The sequence below is a fragment of the Plectropomus leopardus genome, chromosome 21, assembly GCF_008729295.1.
Source record: "Plectropomus leopardus isolate mb chromosome 21, YSFRI_Pleo_2.0, whole genome shotgun sequence".
In the NCBI taxonomy this organism is placed as follows: Eukaryota; Metazoa; Chordata; class Actinopteri; order Perciformes; family Serranidae; genus Plectropomus; species Plectropomus leopardus.
This window is the reverse complement of record NC_056483.1, coordinates 15,583,543-15,601,309: the sequence shown is the minus strand read 5'-3', so window position 1 is coordinate 15,601,309 and position 17,767 is coordinate 15,583,543. Positions and strand designations below refer to the sequence as shown.

Here is a 17,767-nt window from a genome sequence, read left to right as displayed (position 1 = left end):
GCTGGGGAAATTGGGTGTAGAAATTATAATTATTATTTTTTCACTTTTCTAGCTTTGCCTCATTCTGATGACATTAGCATTATTAGCCGCATGTTTGGGATGATTATTATTTGAGCTCTTGAGGATGCCGGTGAAGTTTACACGGCTAATGAGTTACAATATATGCAAAACTCAGAAAGTCAGATGAATCTATCAGGTCTAATTTAAATGTCTCTCATTTTGAGTTTCAAAAACAGGAGAATGTTAAATAAATGGTTTCTCACCATTTCATATGGAACTATACCGATTTGATAGCAATCAAATAGTGTTTGAAATTCCAATTAAATGAACAGATCGGCATGAGTCAGTTTTAATGAAGCATTATGGTTAACAGCAAAAGATAGAGAGCACTTAGACCCAGTGGAATACGTCATTAACAGCTGTGTGTCTGTTCCTGTGAGTATGTGCTTAAATGTCTTCCACTGAATGCTTGTGGGGTCAAGGCACACCCCATCAGAAAGCATAATTTTTAGAGAGTGGCTTTGCATCATCAAAAATGTGGTCTAATATGCATGAATAGCCTTGTCACACTGAGCCATTTTTGAAATATTTGTCTTTGAAATGTGATACAGTGTATCAGCTCCTCTGAGGCCAATTTAAGCTTGTCAAAAGAAATACTGACTGAATACTGACTCTATCCAGTGCACAACAGGATTTTTTTTCTGTGTGTTTTTCTTAATTGAGCTGGTTCACAGAAAATAACAGCCCTACGCCAATGGCTGGGCTCAAGATCCACATCTGAATTGGAACTGGTTCCAGATTTTATTAGAACTAGAACTTACTGATGCCTGAAATTGAAGTTTTGACTTCATACTTCTCTTTATTTTACACTGTAACCAAAAACAATCACAAAATAAATATACTGAACCAAAAATGAAATTTGTTTCCATTTTCACAGGTTTAAGTTACAAATTTAAGACTTCTTTCTTCTTCTGACAGGTGTGGAATTTCAAGATGCTGATTAAACAGCATTGTTACTACTCTTGCGCAACTTGGCATAGTCACAATAAAAGGACACTCTAAAATGTGCAGTTTGATCTCACACAATGTCACAGATGTCACAAGTTTTTCAGGAGTGTGCCATTGGCATGCTGACTGCAGGAATGTCCACCAGAGCTGTTGCCCATGAACTGAATGTTTACTTTACCGCTGTAAGCCATCCCCAATGTCATTTCTGTGAATTTGGCAGTGCATCCAACAGGCCACACAAGCGCAGACCACATGTAGCCACACCAGCTCAGGAGCTCCAAATCCAGTGTCATCACCTGCAAGGTCATCTGAGACCAGCCACCCACACAGGTGATGCAACTACTGGTTAGCACAATCGATTAATTTCTGCACAAACTATCAGAAACCATCTCACCAGGGTCTTGGCCTGAAAGCAATTCATCACTGTAACCGGTTTGTGCAGTTATGAGGCTCATTGGATGTACAGCCAAATCAACGTAAACAACTGGAGATGTCTTATGATAGTAAAAAGAACATTTAGTCCATGCACAACAGCTCTGATGGACGTTTCTGTAGTCAGCAAGGCGATGGCACACTCCCTCAAAACAAAGGACAACTGTGGCATTCTGTTGTGTGATCAAACTGCACATTTTAGAGTGTCCTGGAAAAGAAAACTACTCACTAACATAGATTTTAATACATTTGCACCAATTTGAAAGACTTATATCAGCATAAAAACTCGTATCTGTAACTTAAAATTGTGAAAAATGGAAAAATGAAAAACAAGTGTTGCATTTAAATTTTTGTTGAGTGTAGTCAAAATTCACTGTTTATTCAGCCCTAAACTTCTTAATATCATCACCTTTTCCATATTCTTGCCCTCTATTTTCTAAAATTGTCGCTAAATTTGTGTTTTTTTGCATTAATGGCCAGCCTTAATTAGTAGGTATGATTGTTTAATGGATATAGTTTTCCTAATTTTATCTGGGCCAGAGCCACATTAACATCTGCTCAAACTCTTATTGCACTTTACATTTTTCCTTTGCTGCAGTACAACTCTTGATATAAGACCACTCCCCACAATGACTGGCTGAAATGACATGCCTCATATATCCAGCTCAGTAGAGTTGAGTTTGAAAGCAGGGAAAAAAACATCTGCTATCTGCTGCATCAGTGGTAAACATCAGATTTTGGTGACAGCCTCTCAGGAGTAATCCATCGTAAAAGACAGAAGGGTGGCAGGTCCTCTTGCCTCAACAGTTTAATACAGCCACAAAGCTTGTTACATCATAAGTAAAAAGACTGACTTGGGCTTATCCGTGAACATAAAACCTCTTTTATCTGCTATTGCTATCATCCGTGCTTCTTCCACAGCCATGAATAACTCACACCTGAATGCAAAAAGTTACCGAATCAAACGCTTATTGGAAAATATAGGAAATGTCTATGAATATAGAGAACATCTTGCACTAGTGAAGACAGATTAGATTACTATACTGAACATTAAATATGAGTACCAAATACAGGTGAACACTATTGGATCATGATATTTTGAAAAAAAGCGTGTCCAATGGCAGAAAAATTCTTTAAAGCCCAATGCAGGAATGATGAAAAAAATATTGAAAATGTCTTGGGTGATGAATGCCATTTGTTCGTTAGCCTACAGTAGGTCTGTACAGTAGGAGGATTTAAGCTCCACCTTCTGTACAGCATTTGACATCCCAAAGAAACCACCTTCTTCTTGTACAGCCGTCATGCAATTCTTTCCAACCTTGATTGCATTTCAAAGCTTTGTAAATATTTCAGCAGTGTCATTTCATGTGAGAAGTAGAAGCACACTTTTGATTGCATCCCTTAGAGGAGCCACTCACTCAAACGTGCTGAGGACAATGGCTTCCTGATCACGCAATGCTTGGGGCATGGCCTGGGGATGGAGCAGGAGATCTGGCTAACAGAGACAAAGCATAAAGACATTTTTACAATCTCATAGTACTATATGAGATTGTAAAAATGTCTTTATGCTTCTCTTTATTATCAGCTATTAACAATCAAACCAATTAGATCTTAAAAAGTAAAAGTTAGAAGATAAAAGTAAGGAAGAAAAGTGGATAAAAAGGGAATATGAGGTGAGAGGACAAAGCAGGGCAATGTAGTTGAGCCACGGCGCTTGGAGTCAGACAGCTGACGGGTCATGGGGTAAAGGGAGAGGACACCTCAATGAACCTCAGAGGGAGGTGTGTGCATGTGCTGAATGGGAAAATGTGTGTTTGTTTGTGTGAGTGAGGACATGTTCACGTAAGGTGTGTTCAGCCGGAAGGAGGCAGGTGTGGAGGCCTGTCAGGTCATGGTGTGAGCATGGGTCAGAGGTGCCCATTCTGCCAAATCCTATGACTCAAGGTGTGAGTAACCCTTGTGTTTGCATGCTTGTGCGTTTTTGCCTGTGTGTGGAGCAGAAGCTGTTTTTTTCTCAATTGTGAGCATACAGGAACAACTAAGGAAATGCCTAAATTTAATATGAATGACCAACAAAAACCTGGAAACTTTAAAAAATAGAGTAGATTGCCCCATTAATAACACTCTAAATGCATGCATGGCATGGCGTGACTTGACTAAATTTTGGTTTTAGGTCCTTTTCTTTGACACTTGCTGAATCCTTTCATTAGCAGCTAAACAGAGGAACATTTGAATTTCATCAATTGTACAGTGTAGTTTACACAGCGTACACTGTAGTTTTGTAGACTGCCTCTTTTAAAATCTTGGTCGAGCAAATAAAAAAATTGCAGGAACTATCTCCCATAGCTTGACCATTTAAAAATGGTAAGTTTGTGCAGGCTGTCTTATGTCACACAAGGGATTATCTCTCTGACCAGTCAGTGGTTTGCAGTGTTTTAACTCCACCTTTTAGTATCGTCAGCTCATTTGGAATTTCAGCCTCCTTGGTTTAAAAAAAAAAAAGCACCAGGCAATGTCCCAACTTCTGCTAACAGAAAGCCAAAGAAGAGTGGGTCAGATTGAGTAAAGCCGTGCCATACCATGCAATGGAAATGTGGCATATATGTTCAGCTAAAAAGTTGGCTGATTGCATGATCAAATCTATTTTTACCAAATATTCATTTAAAAACACTTTTTTTGCAAGCTATTGAATCTCAGTTGCAGTACTGCGATTCCTGCCAATACCGAGTCTGATCTGATATTCATACAGTATTAAACTAAATGCTGATTAAATATATAAATGACACAATTAGTTAACAGCTGTAGCCTTCTTAATTTGGCCCAGCTCGTTTTTCACATGCCACTTGATCGAAATACTGAAAGGTCCCGATTCAAAAGTATTAGGCTGATAAGCATAAGTTATTGATATGATGTGGATTTAAATAGAACTGAGAGAATGTGCCAGCAGAAGCATGCATGATGTAATACAGTTGGCAACGGAGAAAATCACTCTGCTGCAGTTTAGGGACGTCAACAACTACTGACTGTATGTGAAAAATAAAAATACATATCTAGTCATGGTTGTGCAGCAGCGTTACAGGATGATGGTTCTTTTACCCTTCAGGATTTTGCAATGTTGCCTTATGGATAGCACACAAACTGGACAACAGACAAATTTTATTCTATCCTGCCATCAAGTTAGACATGAAATTAACATTGCATTAAAAGATGCCCAAATTGACCTGAATACCTAACCTTAAGACTGTGCTGGCCCTTCTGAAAAAAAAAAGCATGTTCCAGCTTGCAAACACGTAATTCACAAGTGTATATTCTATGGTTCAGCTACCAAGATAATACTTGTAATTTAACCAAAGCTGTTTTCAAATTACCCTTGAAAATATGTGGAATGCAGCATTGTAAATTATAGAAAAACAGTCGGCGGATAATGGATTGAATAAAATCTACACAGAGAAACAGTAAAAGCATTAAGTGAAGGACGCATATGTGTCAACAAACAAAATAGTCGCAGGTATTCTTAAACACTAAGTATATAATTTATTCAAATCCATAGCCCTTTAGAATACAGAGTACAGTAGTTCCTTGACTGCTCGTTTGGCTGTCTTTTTTCCAAACTGTAAACTTCTGAAGAAATTAGTAATCGTAAAACTTGACACTGTGATGTGCAATCTTTTTCCTGTTGGGAGTTTTCCTTTTATTGTTTACACTTTATTCTCCAAGAAACTCCGCTAAACACGGGCTCCTCTACTATGCTGTCAAAAACAGGAGACATTGTCTGGGCTTTTATCTTGGCCTGAGCCAAATGAAATGTCAGACCATCATTCCTCCTCAGTTCAACGGAAAGCCGCACACAACTCAAATCAGCCAGAATGTGCTGCAATTAAGTGTGTCCCCGGAGCTACAAAAGCCCCCTCTAAGCATAGGCTCCTGTTACATTGTACCCTGCAGGATGTAATGCATCTATTCAATAGCAGCTCAACTGTTCCTGCTGACAAAAGCTCAGGAAGAACATTGGGGTGGTGGAGTATTGTGACATTTGATGGTGGATGTGTTGTTACTGGGATTATCTCTGAAGTCAGGCAGTATACAGTGAGCCAACTTTGCAGTTTTCTGAAGACAGCACCTGTGTGGACACTAATCACAAAGGGTTTACTCTATGTGTGATCACTGGCTCTCTTGGACAATACATAGTTCACAATGTTGGATGTGTGTATGCAGAGGCTCAAAATTTGCATTGCTGCTAGGTTTATATTGTGATTTTTTTTCTGTTCAGTGATTTGGGTGTTTCACTCGTTGGCCAAAAGAATTTACGTAACAAAGTCACTCAGACCTTGTTTAGCTCATTAAACACAACTGCATTTCTGGCTTGTGTTTGTTAGTTTACTGAATATTGTGTATAAAGTGTGAGAAGGCCTTTGGCTAATGGGGGTGCCATAAAAACTGTTTGTCAGTGTTTCTAAATACAAAACAGTCACCGGATGGAAATTATGAGTTTTAAATATAGAGGCTTCTCACAAAAACTACTTTTGTTGGACGATATATTGTCCCAGAAATATCGGGCATAAACAGCAGTATTGTCATGTTCTAGACTATTTTATGTCACCCATATAATGAGAATAAAATAAATGAATAAAAAAATTTAATAATCTAAGCACACCCTGTCAAAGGGCAACAAACTCTTCATTCTTAAGAATATTCAGACATTAGAAATTGAATAAAGTAATAACTTTTTTATAAATTCACATATTGGGTGTCAGAATTTTGCTCACATGCATATTGTTGTATGTAATTAGATTGTAACCACTGCTGTCCATGAAGAGTGACCTAGATTAGTTATAAATGTTATAGTCAGGTAAAGTGATATTTTAGTAGTTTCAGTTAAAATCACATGGTAATATAAAGCTTCAAACTGTTATCAGTGTGTTGTTTAAATGCTCAAGGCAATTGCATCTAGCATCCATGTTGTTTCAACATTAAAGCTCATGAACCCAACAAAATTTGCAAACCGACTTCCCGACTAAGGAAATGAGCCAATGTGACTGCAGGATGAATAATAAGCTGCATTTCAGGTGTGCCAGTGAAGGGTCTCTGGCATGGCCCACTGCTGGCACAACTAAATGGAATGAAGCCATCATTAATATTATTAGTAACAACTGTGATTTTCCAGCCATGAGAAAGGTCTTCCATGCCTACAGCAAAATACAGTCCGTCTGAGTGCTACAGATGTAACTGGAAGGTTTGTGAAACCAAAACCAAACCACCACAGCACGAAACTATTGCCGAGGAGCCACAGATTAAATAATTGATGAAGCGTCGGGTTCATCCTGTTGTGGCAGGTTCAGGGCTCCACTTCATGGCCCGAGGTGTTTACTGTAGAAAACAACTCCACAAAGTAAGGTGAGGTGAGTCTTTCCTCCTCCCACTGACTTGCACATTTTTGGCTCATTCAAGAGAAATGCGGCAGTCAGCCAGCTGGTGTGATATGGTCTTTGCTGGGGTTCTGGTTGCTCAGGAGCCAAACTCTGGTGACTCATCTCCACTCAGGAGGGGAGATGCCAGACACAGTCGTGGTGTTTGTCAGTGAGAGTGAAAATAACCATCTGCAGGCCATCTCACTAGCATCTTTTATTTACCGACACCACCCTGTCTGGCCTGCTGTCTGTCTGCTGGCTAGCTGACTGGCTGATAAACTGACTGGATGTTTGATTTGCAGACTGTCTGGATCCTCACTGACTTTGTAAGCTGAGTTGCGTGACGCTAATGGCTCACTTACCCTCAGCGTCTGTTTGATTAGCTTTAAATTCAAGTAATGTAAATATTTGCTTTTGAAAAAACCTGCTTAAAACTGTAAAATTAAACATACAACTGTATTTGCACTGCAGACGTACATGCACCAGTGTGTGTGTGTGTATGTTCAGGCTGCAGGGACTAACCAAAGCTAGCATAGATTTGGATCACCACATCAAGTGTTAAAAATGAAGGGCTGTGGCAAATTGCAAAGTAAGAGACTCCATGATGAAATCCCATTCTCAATCAGTTCATTATTTAGTCTTCCGCTGAAGCCGGGCTGCTGTATTGACAAAATCCCATCCCCATGGTCTCTTCTCTCTAAAACTCGCAGACCAATTTCCTGATTTCTTTGACTTTTTATCTCTCTCTCTGTCTGTGCTCACACAGTACAGATGCACAAAGGCTTTTATTGATGATTTAAAAACAATTAATGTTAAAGAACTATGTTATTATAGATAGCTCAATTTAGAAGCCTTAAATGATGCATCCATCAGTGTGTCCTTCCCTTATGATAAATTGCAGCAAAGAGAAAAGAAAAGAAAAGATCAAACGTTATGGTTTTTTTTTTTTTAAATTTTAAGTGAATAATTGCTAGTCTCTTTGAAATTAACTAGACCCGCGTATGAATAAAGTAATTAAAATCCTGATAAGTGGGGCATCACATTTTAACGAGTCTACTAGGACCCCTATTTGTGAAGTGACATACTGGCAGTGACACAGGTGAGAGGAGTGACTCTGTGTGTTGCAGACTAATTGCTGTATTTATTTACAGTTGAGGGTTTTGTATTCATTCAAGCACTGCATCCACAGTAGACTCATGGATGCTGGGTACACTGTCTGACTGACATGTTTAAAGGCTTGGTTCCGCCTGGTATTAACTGTCAAACTATCTGTCATTTTCTACTCACTCTTTTCAGTTAAACTTAAAGGTCCAGCAAGATTTAGGGTGATATATTTTCAGAAATTAAAGCCATACTGAGGAAACACGAGGTAGGGCCGGCTCTATCCATTTTGGTGCCCTAGGCGAGGCTGTGATTATTCATTAATAAAATAAAAGAGGATGCACCACAATTAAATACTAACACATGGCCAACAATATGAGTAATTATTTGTCCATATTGGTCAGCTAATTTCAACAAAGTGTCTAGTAGCCTACTTACTGGGTAGAAAGAGCAGCACTAAGCAGCCAGCAGCAGTAATTAACTATATAAACTACCGGCTTGACATTCAGATGATTCACAAACATCCCTCAATTCTTAGTAGCTATCAAAGCATCATTATCTAGCTTTGCTTGATTTTAATTTAGATAGTACAAATGAAATGTCATCACACAAAACAGCCTGTTTTATGTTATAAAAGACATACCTTTGTATTTGCCTTTCTTTTTTCTCCTTGTGCACCTGAAGGTTTAGACCGTTTTTAATGAAAAAAATAATGTAATAAATATGTAAACGTAGATAATTTATAACCTGCCTGTTTACATGTGTCAGTCAGGCTTCTCTCCCTCTCTGACCTGAGGTGCGCATCAGTAACTCAACTCCGACTTTCACTTTCAATATGCAGCCATCAGTGCTCCTGATGCAGGCTGGGTCAGCAGGACAATGATGAGAAACAGCAGGGGTGCTGAGTTTATGATTATTTCTCTCTTTATTTATTCATTTGTTATTTTCAAGGCAGAACAGGAGGAAAGAGCGCTAACGAGCGTGACCAGCAGCGCCCCTGCAGAGAGTGGCGCTGTAGGCGCCCGCCTATGTCGCCAAGAGCTAGCCCTGCTGCCAGGTCACTTCACTGACGTCTTGCTAACGTTATGTTAGCTGCTGTGTTTCAATAATATTGACTGAAAAAAACGTGCATGTACACTGAAAATCATCTGCGCTGTTCTGTCAGGAGATGCAGGGACTTAAACCAGCGGTGAGTAAGTCAAAGCATAAATAATAAACTGGTTAAGTTATAAGTAGAGGAAAAGTCCGCTAGCCGCTAAGCTAATTTATGCAACGTAAAATGCCATAGGCTTCTGCTATCAACCTTAGCATGTTGTTTATGTGACGAAAATGGGACCTACAAAAGACAGCTGTTCTGTCTGTTATAGTTTATTGCTATTGAATTTTCTACTTTTGGTAAAATAACTTGTTGCTAATCCACGTTTTGAGGATGTTGGGAGAAGTTTGTGTTCAAGTCAGACAGCCCTGAAGTCATAGGACAAAGATCATGGTTTGAATTGAAATGAAAACATTTTTTCCAAAAAGTGTTTTCAAATAGAATGAACCAGTTTATTTATTTTCAGTTATGTTTATGTTATTTTTATCTTTTCTGGCTGAAAGCAAAGAAAGGGGTGGCAGCTTCTCTTGTAGCCAACTGTGTAAATGAGCATATAGTATTGTCCCATATGGATGACAGGCCCCTAAATCAAATCTAATCTAATTGAAATTGTATTGTGGAAGATTTAGTGATATTGACTAGTATTGTATTGTTGTCCAAAGTATCAATGTAATATTGTATTGTGATGAATGATAATCATATTATGTTTTGAAGCTACAGATCCCATAATGCTTTGGGGAAGTAAAGAGCAAGTAATGTTGCCATGGAGTTATGCTGTAAGCTTCAACTGGAGCCCTATTTTTTTTAGCCAATATTTGTTTACATTTTGATAAACTGGCACTATTAAAAGTTTGCAGAATTAGCTATTAGCAATTCCTGTTTAAAATGTACCTGTCATGGATGTACAGACATCATTAAGTTGATATTGAAGAAAACTAGAAAGAAATATAATTCTCAGGCTTGTTCTGATATGATACGCTATGTTTTCTAAGTGGATTTATGGACGTTAATGATGCACATCAGAGTGAATAATTATCTTGGACAGTGTAAATGATGCCACATACAAGCAGAAGATGTGTACCATGTCTGTGTTATCACTCTAAAAAGGAATAAACATTTTTCCAATTGTATTTATATAGGTGAGCAGTGCGCAACATGAAACCAAACAAATGACATGCATGACATAGCACATGAGAAGCAGGGGAACTAGACTAAATGTACTGTAAGAATATGCATTTTGACACAAATTGGCAATATGGAACTAAGGGATTTAGTCTCCTCACAGTCTGAATACCTCACAAGAATCAATACCAGGTCATTTCAGGAGTTTCAAAGGATGCTATTATTTGTATCTAAATTCATAGTTTCTTAATCTAAAATTCAGTTTCAGTTGGACAAGAACTTCACTGATTGGCGATAACTGTTCATCAGAGGTGAACATTTGAATTCTTCTGTTAGCTATCTGAGTACAAATGCAGAATGACTTTAGCTGTTGTTTCTGGCACATGATGATCTTCCAGCAGATGTGATTATCTGTGACTGTCAATATGTCAGAAATGCAAAAATTGAAGAACTCCTCCAATTTTGTCCAAATCAAAGTTGAATTGATTAGATAATCCTGCATAGATGCAAGGACTTAGCCGAGGTCTCTTCCCTCCAAACAAAGTAGATTTCTTGAGCTGACTGTAAACTGGATTGACATTAATGTGACCCATTTTTATTTCGCTCCCTTTATTGCTTTTACTTTCAAATCTGCAAGCGCCTTCATCATGTTTCTTCTTCATTAGCAATGCCGGTGCCAGAGCAGCCTGCGGAGCAGGAGAAGGGGGCCATGGTTGCCCCTGTGATGCCAGCCTCCAATGGAGACAGATCTGAGACGGAGACGACCTCCTCCATCCTCGCCTCTGTCAAAGAACAGGTAGGAACTCCCTAATAAACATGTGTGTTGTACATGTTCCAAACGTGTATTATTGGTTAGCTTTGATAAAAAAAGGCACATTTTTTGCTTTCGGCTGCCTCTCTTCTTCTTTCCTCTTGTCTCACCTCACAGCCCTTGAACAGCTTGCGTTGAGGCAGGTCAGGAGGTTGTCACTGTTATTCAGGGAAAAAGGCGCTCCACTGCTTTAAAGGGTTTAAAAGAAACCAAAGATTGATTAGTGTCAGGGGAATACGAGAGTGTAATGGATGGAAATGATGGAGATTACGGGGCGAGAGCTGTAGCCAAGTAGGCATAATTGAAAAAGTCATTAAAATCAAGGCAATTACTCGACGGGGAGCATTGGAAGGTAGCTGCAGTGCTGCTAGAGGACAGGCTGGGCCGTGATCCTGCCTGGCTCCAGGTTAAGAGGAGGAGTGGGACAGAGAGAAGGAGAGGAGGACGGAGAGAGGCGAGAGAAGGAAGGGCAGATGGGATGTGAAAGTCACGGTGGGTGGGTTGGTTTGGTGTGAGAAGGAAGGAAGTTGGGTGCATGACAAGAATAAATTTTATGTTTTCCATTGGAAACTGCTGAGATGAAATGTTGGACTGAGAAGGAATGCAAAAAGGAAAAGACTGGAGAGAAAGAGGCTTTGTGTGTTGTGTGGGCTTGCACAATTAAATCACTGGGCTCCTCAGTGTTTATTTTCTATTTTATTGAAGTAGAAAAGAACCTCACGCAAACATGTGCATGACTCTTGTGCTTGCACGATAAAAAGACATCCTGAGTCCTGATTCCCTCTGGAAAAAAAAGCCTCAAGTTCTCACTAATTGCATTTGGTGATTTGTGTTTAGCCTTGGACTTATTCCTTTGTGTAATGGAATTCAGTTTCATTCGGATTTAACTCATCAGCAAGTGCAATACACCATATATTTATCATTTTGCCTATCTACACTCTGACTTTCTACTTAATTTAATACCACAAAATATTCCATTTACCCTTAGTGAAGGACAAGTGCTGATGGCAATTTAAGCTTTTTTTCCCCCCTTGCAAATGGCATTCCACTGTGCCTGGTGTGGACATATATTTTGTGTTTTTTTTCCTCTACCAGACAACCTCTCAGTGCTCTCACATTACTGAATCACTGAAGCATGCAGGGTTTAGTCAGATCCATGCAATGGACCAGATTTGAACCCGCAGCTCCCCCCACACCCATTGGGAGAGCAAACGTACAGAAGTTCCCCAAAAGGGAATACATCACAGACATGTAGCTATTGTTGAAGCCTTATTTTCTTCTGCAGTGCAACAGCTCTGAAAACTCCTCCCCCGAGGAAAGGAAATGTTTTGAAAATTCAAAATTAGTTCCTTGTTCAGTCATCTGGCAAGGCAAGAAGAAGGCCTTTGCACCCAAGTTTTTGAGAAGCATGGGTTTTCTGTTATAAGAAGTTTAATCAGCTCTACTGTACATGGCAACACTTTGGGAAAATGCTGCAGTGACTGTTGGAGTGTGTTTTCTCCCCCATCAGAAAATGTGCCAGCGTTCTAACATTACCAAACCATTGAAGCATACTTGATTTAGTCGGATCCATGCAGCTTTACTGATCCATACCATGCTAATGCAACATTGATACACTTTTTCACCGTGGGGGATTTCCCTCCAGTCAAACACATCTGTTGCAACAGAGCTGCTCACCTTGATGTCTGACAGCGGGGAAATGAATAAGACATTCTTGCTGATGTACCTCTGAGCAATTTGACCTCCAGTTGCTCTGCTGGAGCTGATTAGTGGCAAACTGTAGAAGACAGGGGACACTAAATATCTATTAAATGTAAATGGGTTTACAGCAGTTGCATTAGTAGTGTTTGAGAAGCAATAATTTGAAATTCATGATCCAGTTAACAGATCTGAGGGGCAAGTAAACTGTTGTTTTTTTTTTCAGAAATAATATTTCCACTCACATTTGAGTCATGCCACATAACAATGAGAGCAATCAGTTCAAATCCATACAAGGTTGATAGTATAAAGCTGATATTAATGTATTATTTTTTATTTATTTCTTGTTCATTTTAGTGGCTACAACTAATTTTCATTGTAGATTAATCTGTCAAATTTTTCCTTGATTAATCAATTTGTTGTTTGATCTATAAAATATCAGAAAAATTGTGAAAAATGTCAACCAGTGTTTCCCAACTCCCAAGATGATGTCATCAAATTTTTATTGTATTGTCCACAACCTCAATATATTCAATTTATTAATGCAAAGGAGGTGCAAAGAAATCAGAAATGTTTACATCCAAGAAGCTGGAAGCAGAGAATTTTGACTTTTGTTTTCTCAAAAAAAAAAAAAAAAAAAAAAGGCCCAAAGTGATTAATCAATTATTAACTAGGCAAATAATGTAATGGTTGACAACTTATCAATTAATAGATTTAACATTGCAAAAAGAAGACACAAGGTTTCTTGTACGGTCTCCCTCCACCTGCACTCCTTTATTGTTTCTGTTTGTGGTCCCAAAGAGCTGCTCAGTGATGAGCCAGAGTACCTGTATGTGATACTCTTGCTTTCAGCAGGTCTGTTTACACACCACCATGATATTTATGAATAATACATGTCCACACCAGGCACACACTAATGTCTGAACAACAATTGATTATATGGACAAGTTTTGATCCACCCTCCTGTCAGCATATCTTAAATATAGAACACATTTTTTTATTGATTTCTGCCCAGCTCACGGTTCGTGGCTTTTTGTGTGCACTCCCTGTGCATGCATGCATTTGAAAGTGTGTAACAGATGCATGATTTAAATGTGTGATAAAAGGTTACTTCCAAATATAGCTCCCATGCTCTTTCTGCCTCACACTGACATTGTATGTGTATGTGAGTATATGTGTCCCTGCATATGAACATTACACCAGTAACCCAGCAAGCCCACTCCCATTGCGGCACATCATCATGCCTAACACACACCTCTCTCCACTATGGTGTCCCGTTGAGGATACACACACATGGCGTGGATTCCATTTTGTAGACGCCATCTGTCTGCTTGTGAGTGTTTGCGTGTGTGTGTGTGTGTGTTGCTGGTGGTTAAGTAAAACGTGACATGTGGTAGGTTCATGTTGGTGAATTGTTAGGTCTGGGGTCCATTAAATGATTTCAAGAATGAGACACAATTAAAATGAGGGAATAGTTTGACAAAGAATTCACGCAGTGTTCAGTTAGTGCACGGAGATGATGGGAGCATAGATTGTCTGTGACGCCACTCGTAGGTTTAAGAAGGGATGTTTTAAAGCTCTGAGTTGGGTTTACTTGCTGTTGTTTTTGGCAGTTAGTGGGAAAAAAAAATCCACCTTTGTGAAACTGGATGGATAATTTCGGTGATAAAAGCATGATGCTACTGCCATAATATCATGTTTTTTGCTATATATCTTACCCTTTCTTTTTTCTGAACTTGGCAGAAGCATCACAAGAGGAAATTAACTGAACAAGCATTTGACTTCCCGTGATCATACTCACATAACAATATTTGCTGATATGACTTTTGGGCTACATATAATACCATACCTATCATACCATGCCCATAGTTTGGAAAAGCAGGCCAGTGTACTGATACAGAAGCCAAGCAATGTATTGCTGTGGAGGGATCAGCAATAAAGCATGTTTTAGTCACCTAAAAAAATCATTATTAAATTAAGTGGACACTCTATTTAGAGTATATTTACAGCTTTACCTTGTCACTAGACATCGACTTCCAACAGGGCACTAAAGTGTTGTTGTGTGACTTTGGCATTTAAAAGGGTTAGATTGGATTCACTAAAGTTACCCAATAACACAAACAAACTGATTGATCGAGGCAGCAGTGCACCAGCATCTCCTGTTTTTAACTAGCTTAAATGATGAATGTTTTTGTCAGTGGAGTCCGGTGGCTTTGACGAAAGCATTGATGAGTGAAAATGCGGCTAACTCAAAGTCTGGCAGCCTTATCTGAATTATCTTGGACCCGATTATTCTGCCATTAATTTACATGAGTTATCTGAACCTGAATGTATGTATTACTTTAGGTGGGAGTTTTTTTGTTTGTTTGTTTTGTTTTGTTTTTGTTTAAGTGGCTAAAATATGTTTTGCTGCTGCTCCCATCCATACTGATTCATATGGGCCATACTGACTGCCATCCACTGTGGGTAATACATTGACTGTGGATAAGTACCTTATACAAACCCACTTAAAAAAGACCCAAATGTAATGAACAAAAATTGAAACAAACAAAACAAAACAAAAACACTTGCAGATATTTAACTGAAAAAAAGCTTGACTCAGTAAGCTGTTACCCTTACTGTAATGATTAAAGCAGCACTGACAGTAAAAAATAACCAATTCATCATTCTCAGGGAAACTGCAAATAGACCCAACAACATAAATACAAGTGACAGAGAATAAACGCAATGCTGCATTTGACATCAAAAGGCACAACTACACTGTGACATGTGTAAAACCTAATTGTGACTGACAGCGCTTAGCACCTTACTGACAATCGCTATACAAGTCATACCTGACATTTATTAATCAAGTGATCAGAACTGTTCTGCAAATAAACCAGCCATTGAATTAATACACAGCATGTCTGGGCTGCAAGATTGTCTCCCCTTCCTCTGTTCAAAATCATACACTGCTTTATTTTTCAAAACCAAGGCTAATTCATTACATAAATGATATTGAAAAGCCTGCAGTCATCATGCTGTTGTTTTGGCAGGAACAGTACTCTGACTCGGTGGTTCTGGCCTCCTGGGCTCAACCTTAGTTTTGGGATCCTCGCCAGGAAGAAACATCCGTTCACAGTGTCCCCCCCTAGATTTGATGAGATGAAGTTATATTGTGTTTTATTATCAAACCAACTGCAAAAATGTGACTGAAGTTAATCAAACGTATCATCAGGAGTCAAATTAAAGTCAGAAAGTGCAACAGGAAATCTGCTTCATGCAAAATCTCCACATTCTCAGAAAAATGTCAACTGGCTATCTCCCTCGTTAGATTTTTCACATTTAACGGCTTGTGTGCTACTGTTGGAACCATTTGAGTTTCTCAAGATGCTTTGCACTATGTTGCATCACGTCTTGCCTCGGGAGAGCTCCACAGAGACCAATTTAACCAGTGCTGATTTGCTCTACAATCTATCAGTTTTCTGCATATTTTCATTTAGCTGGAGTTAATGTCCTGCTCTGTTTCTGGAAGAAGCCCTGGCAATTTAACCTTGTTTATTGGTAAATTATAATCTGCATGTTGTCCGTGTTTTGCTTCATCCCCGACTGATATTGAATGATTCCACCTATAACGGGTTTAATGAAAGCTGTTATATTTGCTGTTCTGAACACCCGGCAGCCTGTTAATCTCTTCTGAGAAAAATACTCTGGCGTAAAGGAAGTGAAGCTTCGTATTCTTCATCTCCACATTTTAGCATCTGGCCAATTAATTGTTTTCAAATTACATTCTATTATTAACAGATTATGGTCATTTGGTGTAATAGGATGGTAAAAGAGTATGCTGTCTTATAGCCAGAAAAAGGGAGCTGGATAGGAAGGATAAGTTATTGAGCAGACAAGGAAAAAAAGCTTTTGGAAAAAAGAATATTTTTAGGGTGATTAAAAAAAGTGTTATGTTCCCTTAGATCCTGCTGGCTGCTTGACTTAAGATATGACTAGAGCTTTTTTATGCCTGGATGCTGCTTTTTGAATGAAGTGAAGTGAAATCTGTCTCTCACATTGGTTAAGTCATTATTTTCTGCTTTTATTAGCTTTTAGTTATTATCACTGAATGGGGCCCTGACTGTGCTTATTACTTGCCTACACAATGCATTTTTCCTCTTTTTCTAACCGAAAATTATAGACTCCCACCTGTGATGATGCATGCAGGCATGATTTAAATGTGTTTGATATTATTGTTTTACATATTCAATAGTTCAGTGATGTTTCTATTATTTCTCATGGGCACATAGCGTTAGGTTGGGACATTAGAGATGTATAGCAATGATATAATAGTTGTGAAATAATGTAATAATTTAGCTCCTAAAAACTGCTATGATTATTGCCGGTGTGAGGTCATGATAAGATAAGGACTTTATCGTAATTATCAGGACTTTTCAGCTTGGACTGAGAAATTGGTGCTTTTAGATATTTGTTTTTCCCTGAAAAGGAATTAAATATATATTTACATGAATGAGGACAAGTATATTTAAGGCTCAGTGTGCAGATTTAAGGCTATATATTGCATAAATCAGATATAATTAAGCATGCTTTCTTTAGTGTTAATTACATGGAAATGAAAATTGTCACGTTTTTGGTGTGTTAGATTTATATCTACATGGTGAGTGGGTCCTCATCAGCAGAGTCTCCCATAACTAGCAGCGTGGGAAAACCAATGTTAATGTGCAACTGCCGCATTCAGTGTTTTAACCAGTTACCAGTCACCCTGTCCATTTGTCTAGAAAAAGAAAGAAGTTTAAGCTGTTTGCAATCTGATATCCCTACCACTAGATGCCACTAAAGCCCCCAAAATCCAACACACTGTTCCTTCAAGCAGTTTAATAATTCGCTCATGTATATCTAAGCATGATATCATAATCTCCGTTCTGTAATTCGTTTTTACTTAGTAGGTGACAGAAAGGTGATTAATTGTAACAGGTGGTGAAATCATTATTTGGTTATGGGGACACGTTCAGCTTGTACAGTATACACACAGCATCACACTTTGTATTTAAAACTACAGAGAGCCTTATACAGGCAAATAACAGCATGGTTCAGCATCCCAGACAA

The 17,767-nt window shown here is 38.7% G+C and overlaps 1 protein-coding gene across 1 annotated transcript in view; it reads left to right on the top strand.

Annotated features, from left to right (window-relative positions):
- ctnnd2a (catenin (cadherin-associated protein), delta 2a) overlaps positions 1-17,767 on the top strand; it is a 302,877-nt gene that overhangs the window by 32,659 nt on the left and 252,451 nt on the right. Inside the window, 1 exon segment of the mRNA XM_042510566.1 lies at positions 10,833-10,963. Within this exon segment, the coding sequence (XP_042366500.1) occupies positions 10,835-10,963 (129 nt within the window). The 5' untranslated portion in view covers positions 10,833-10,834.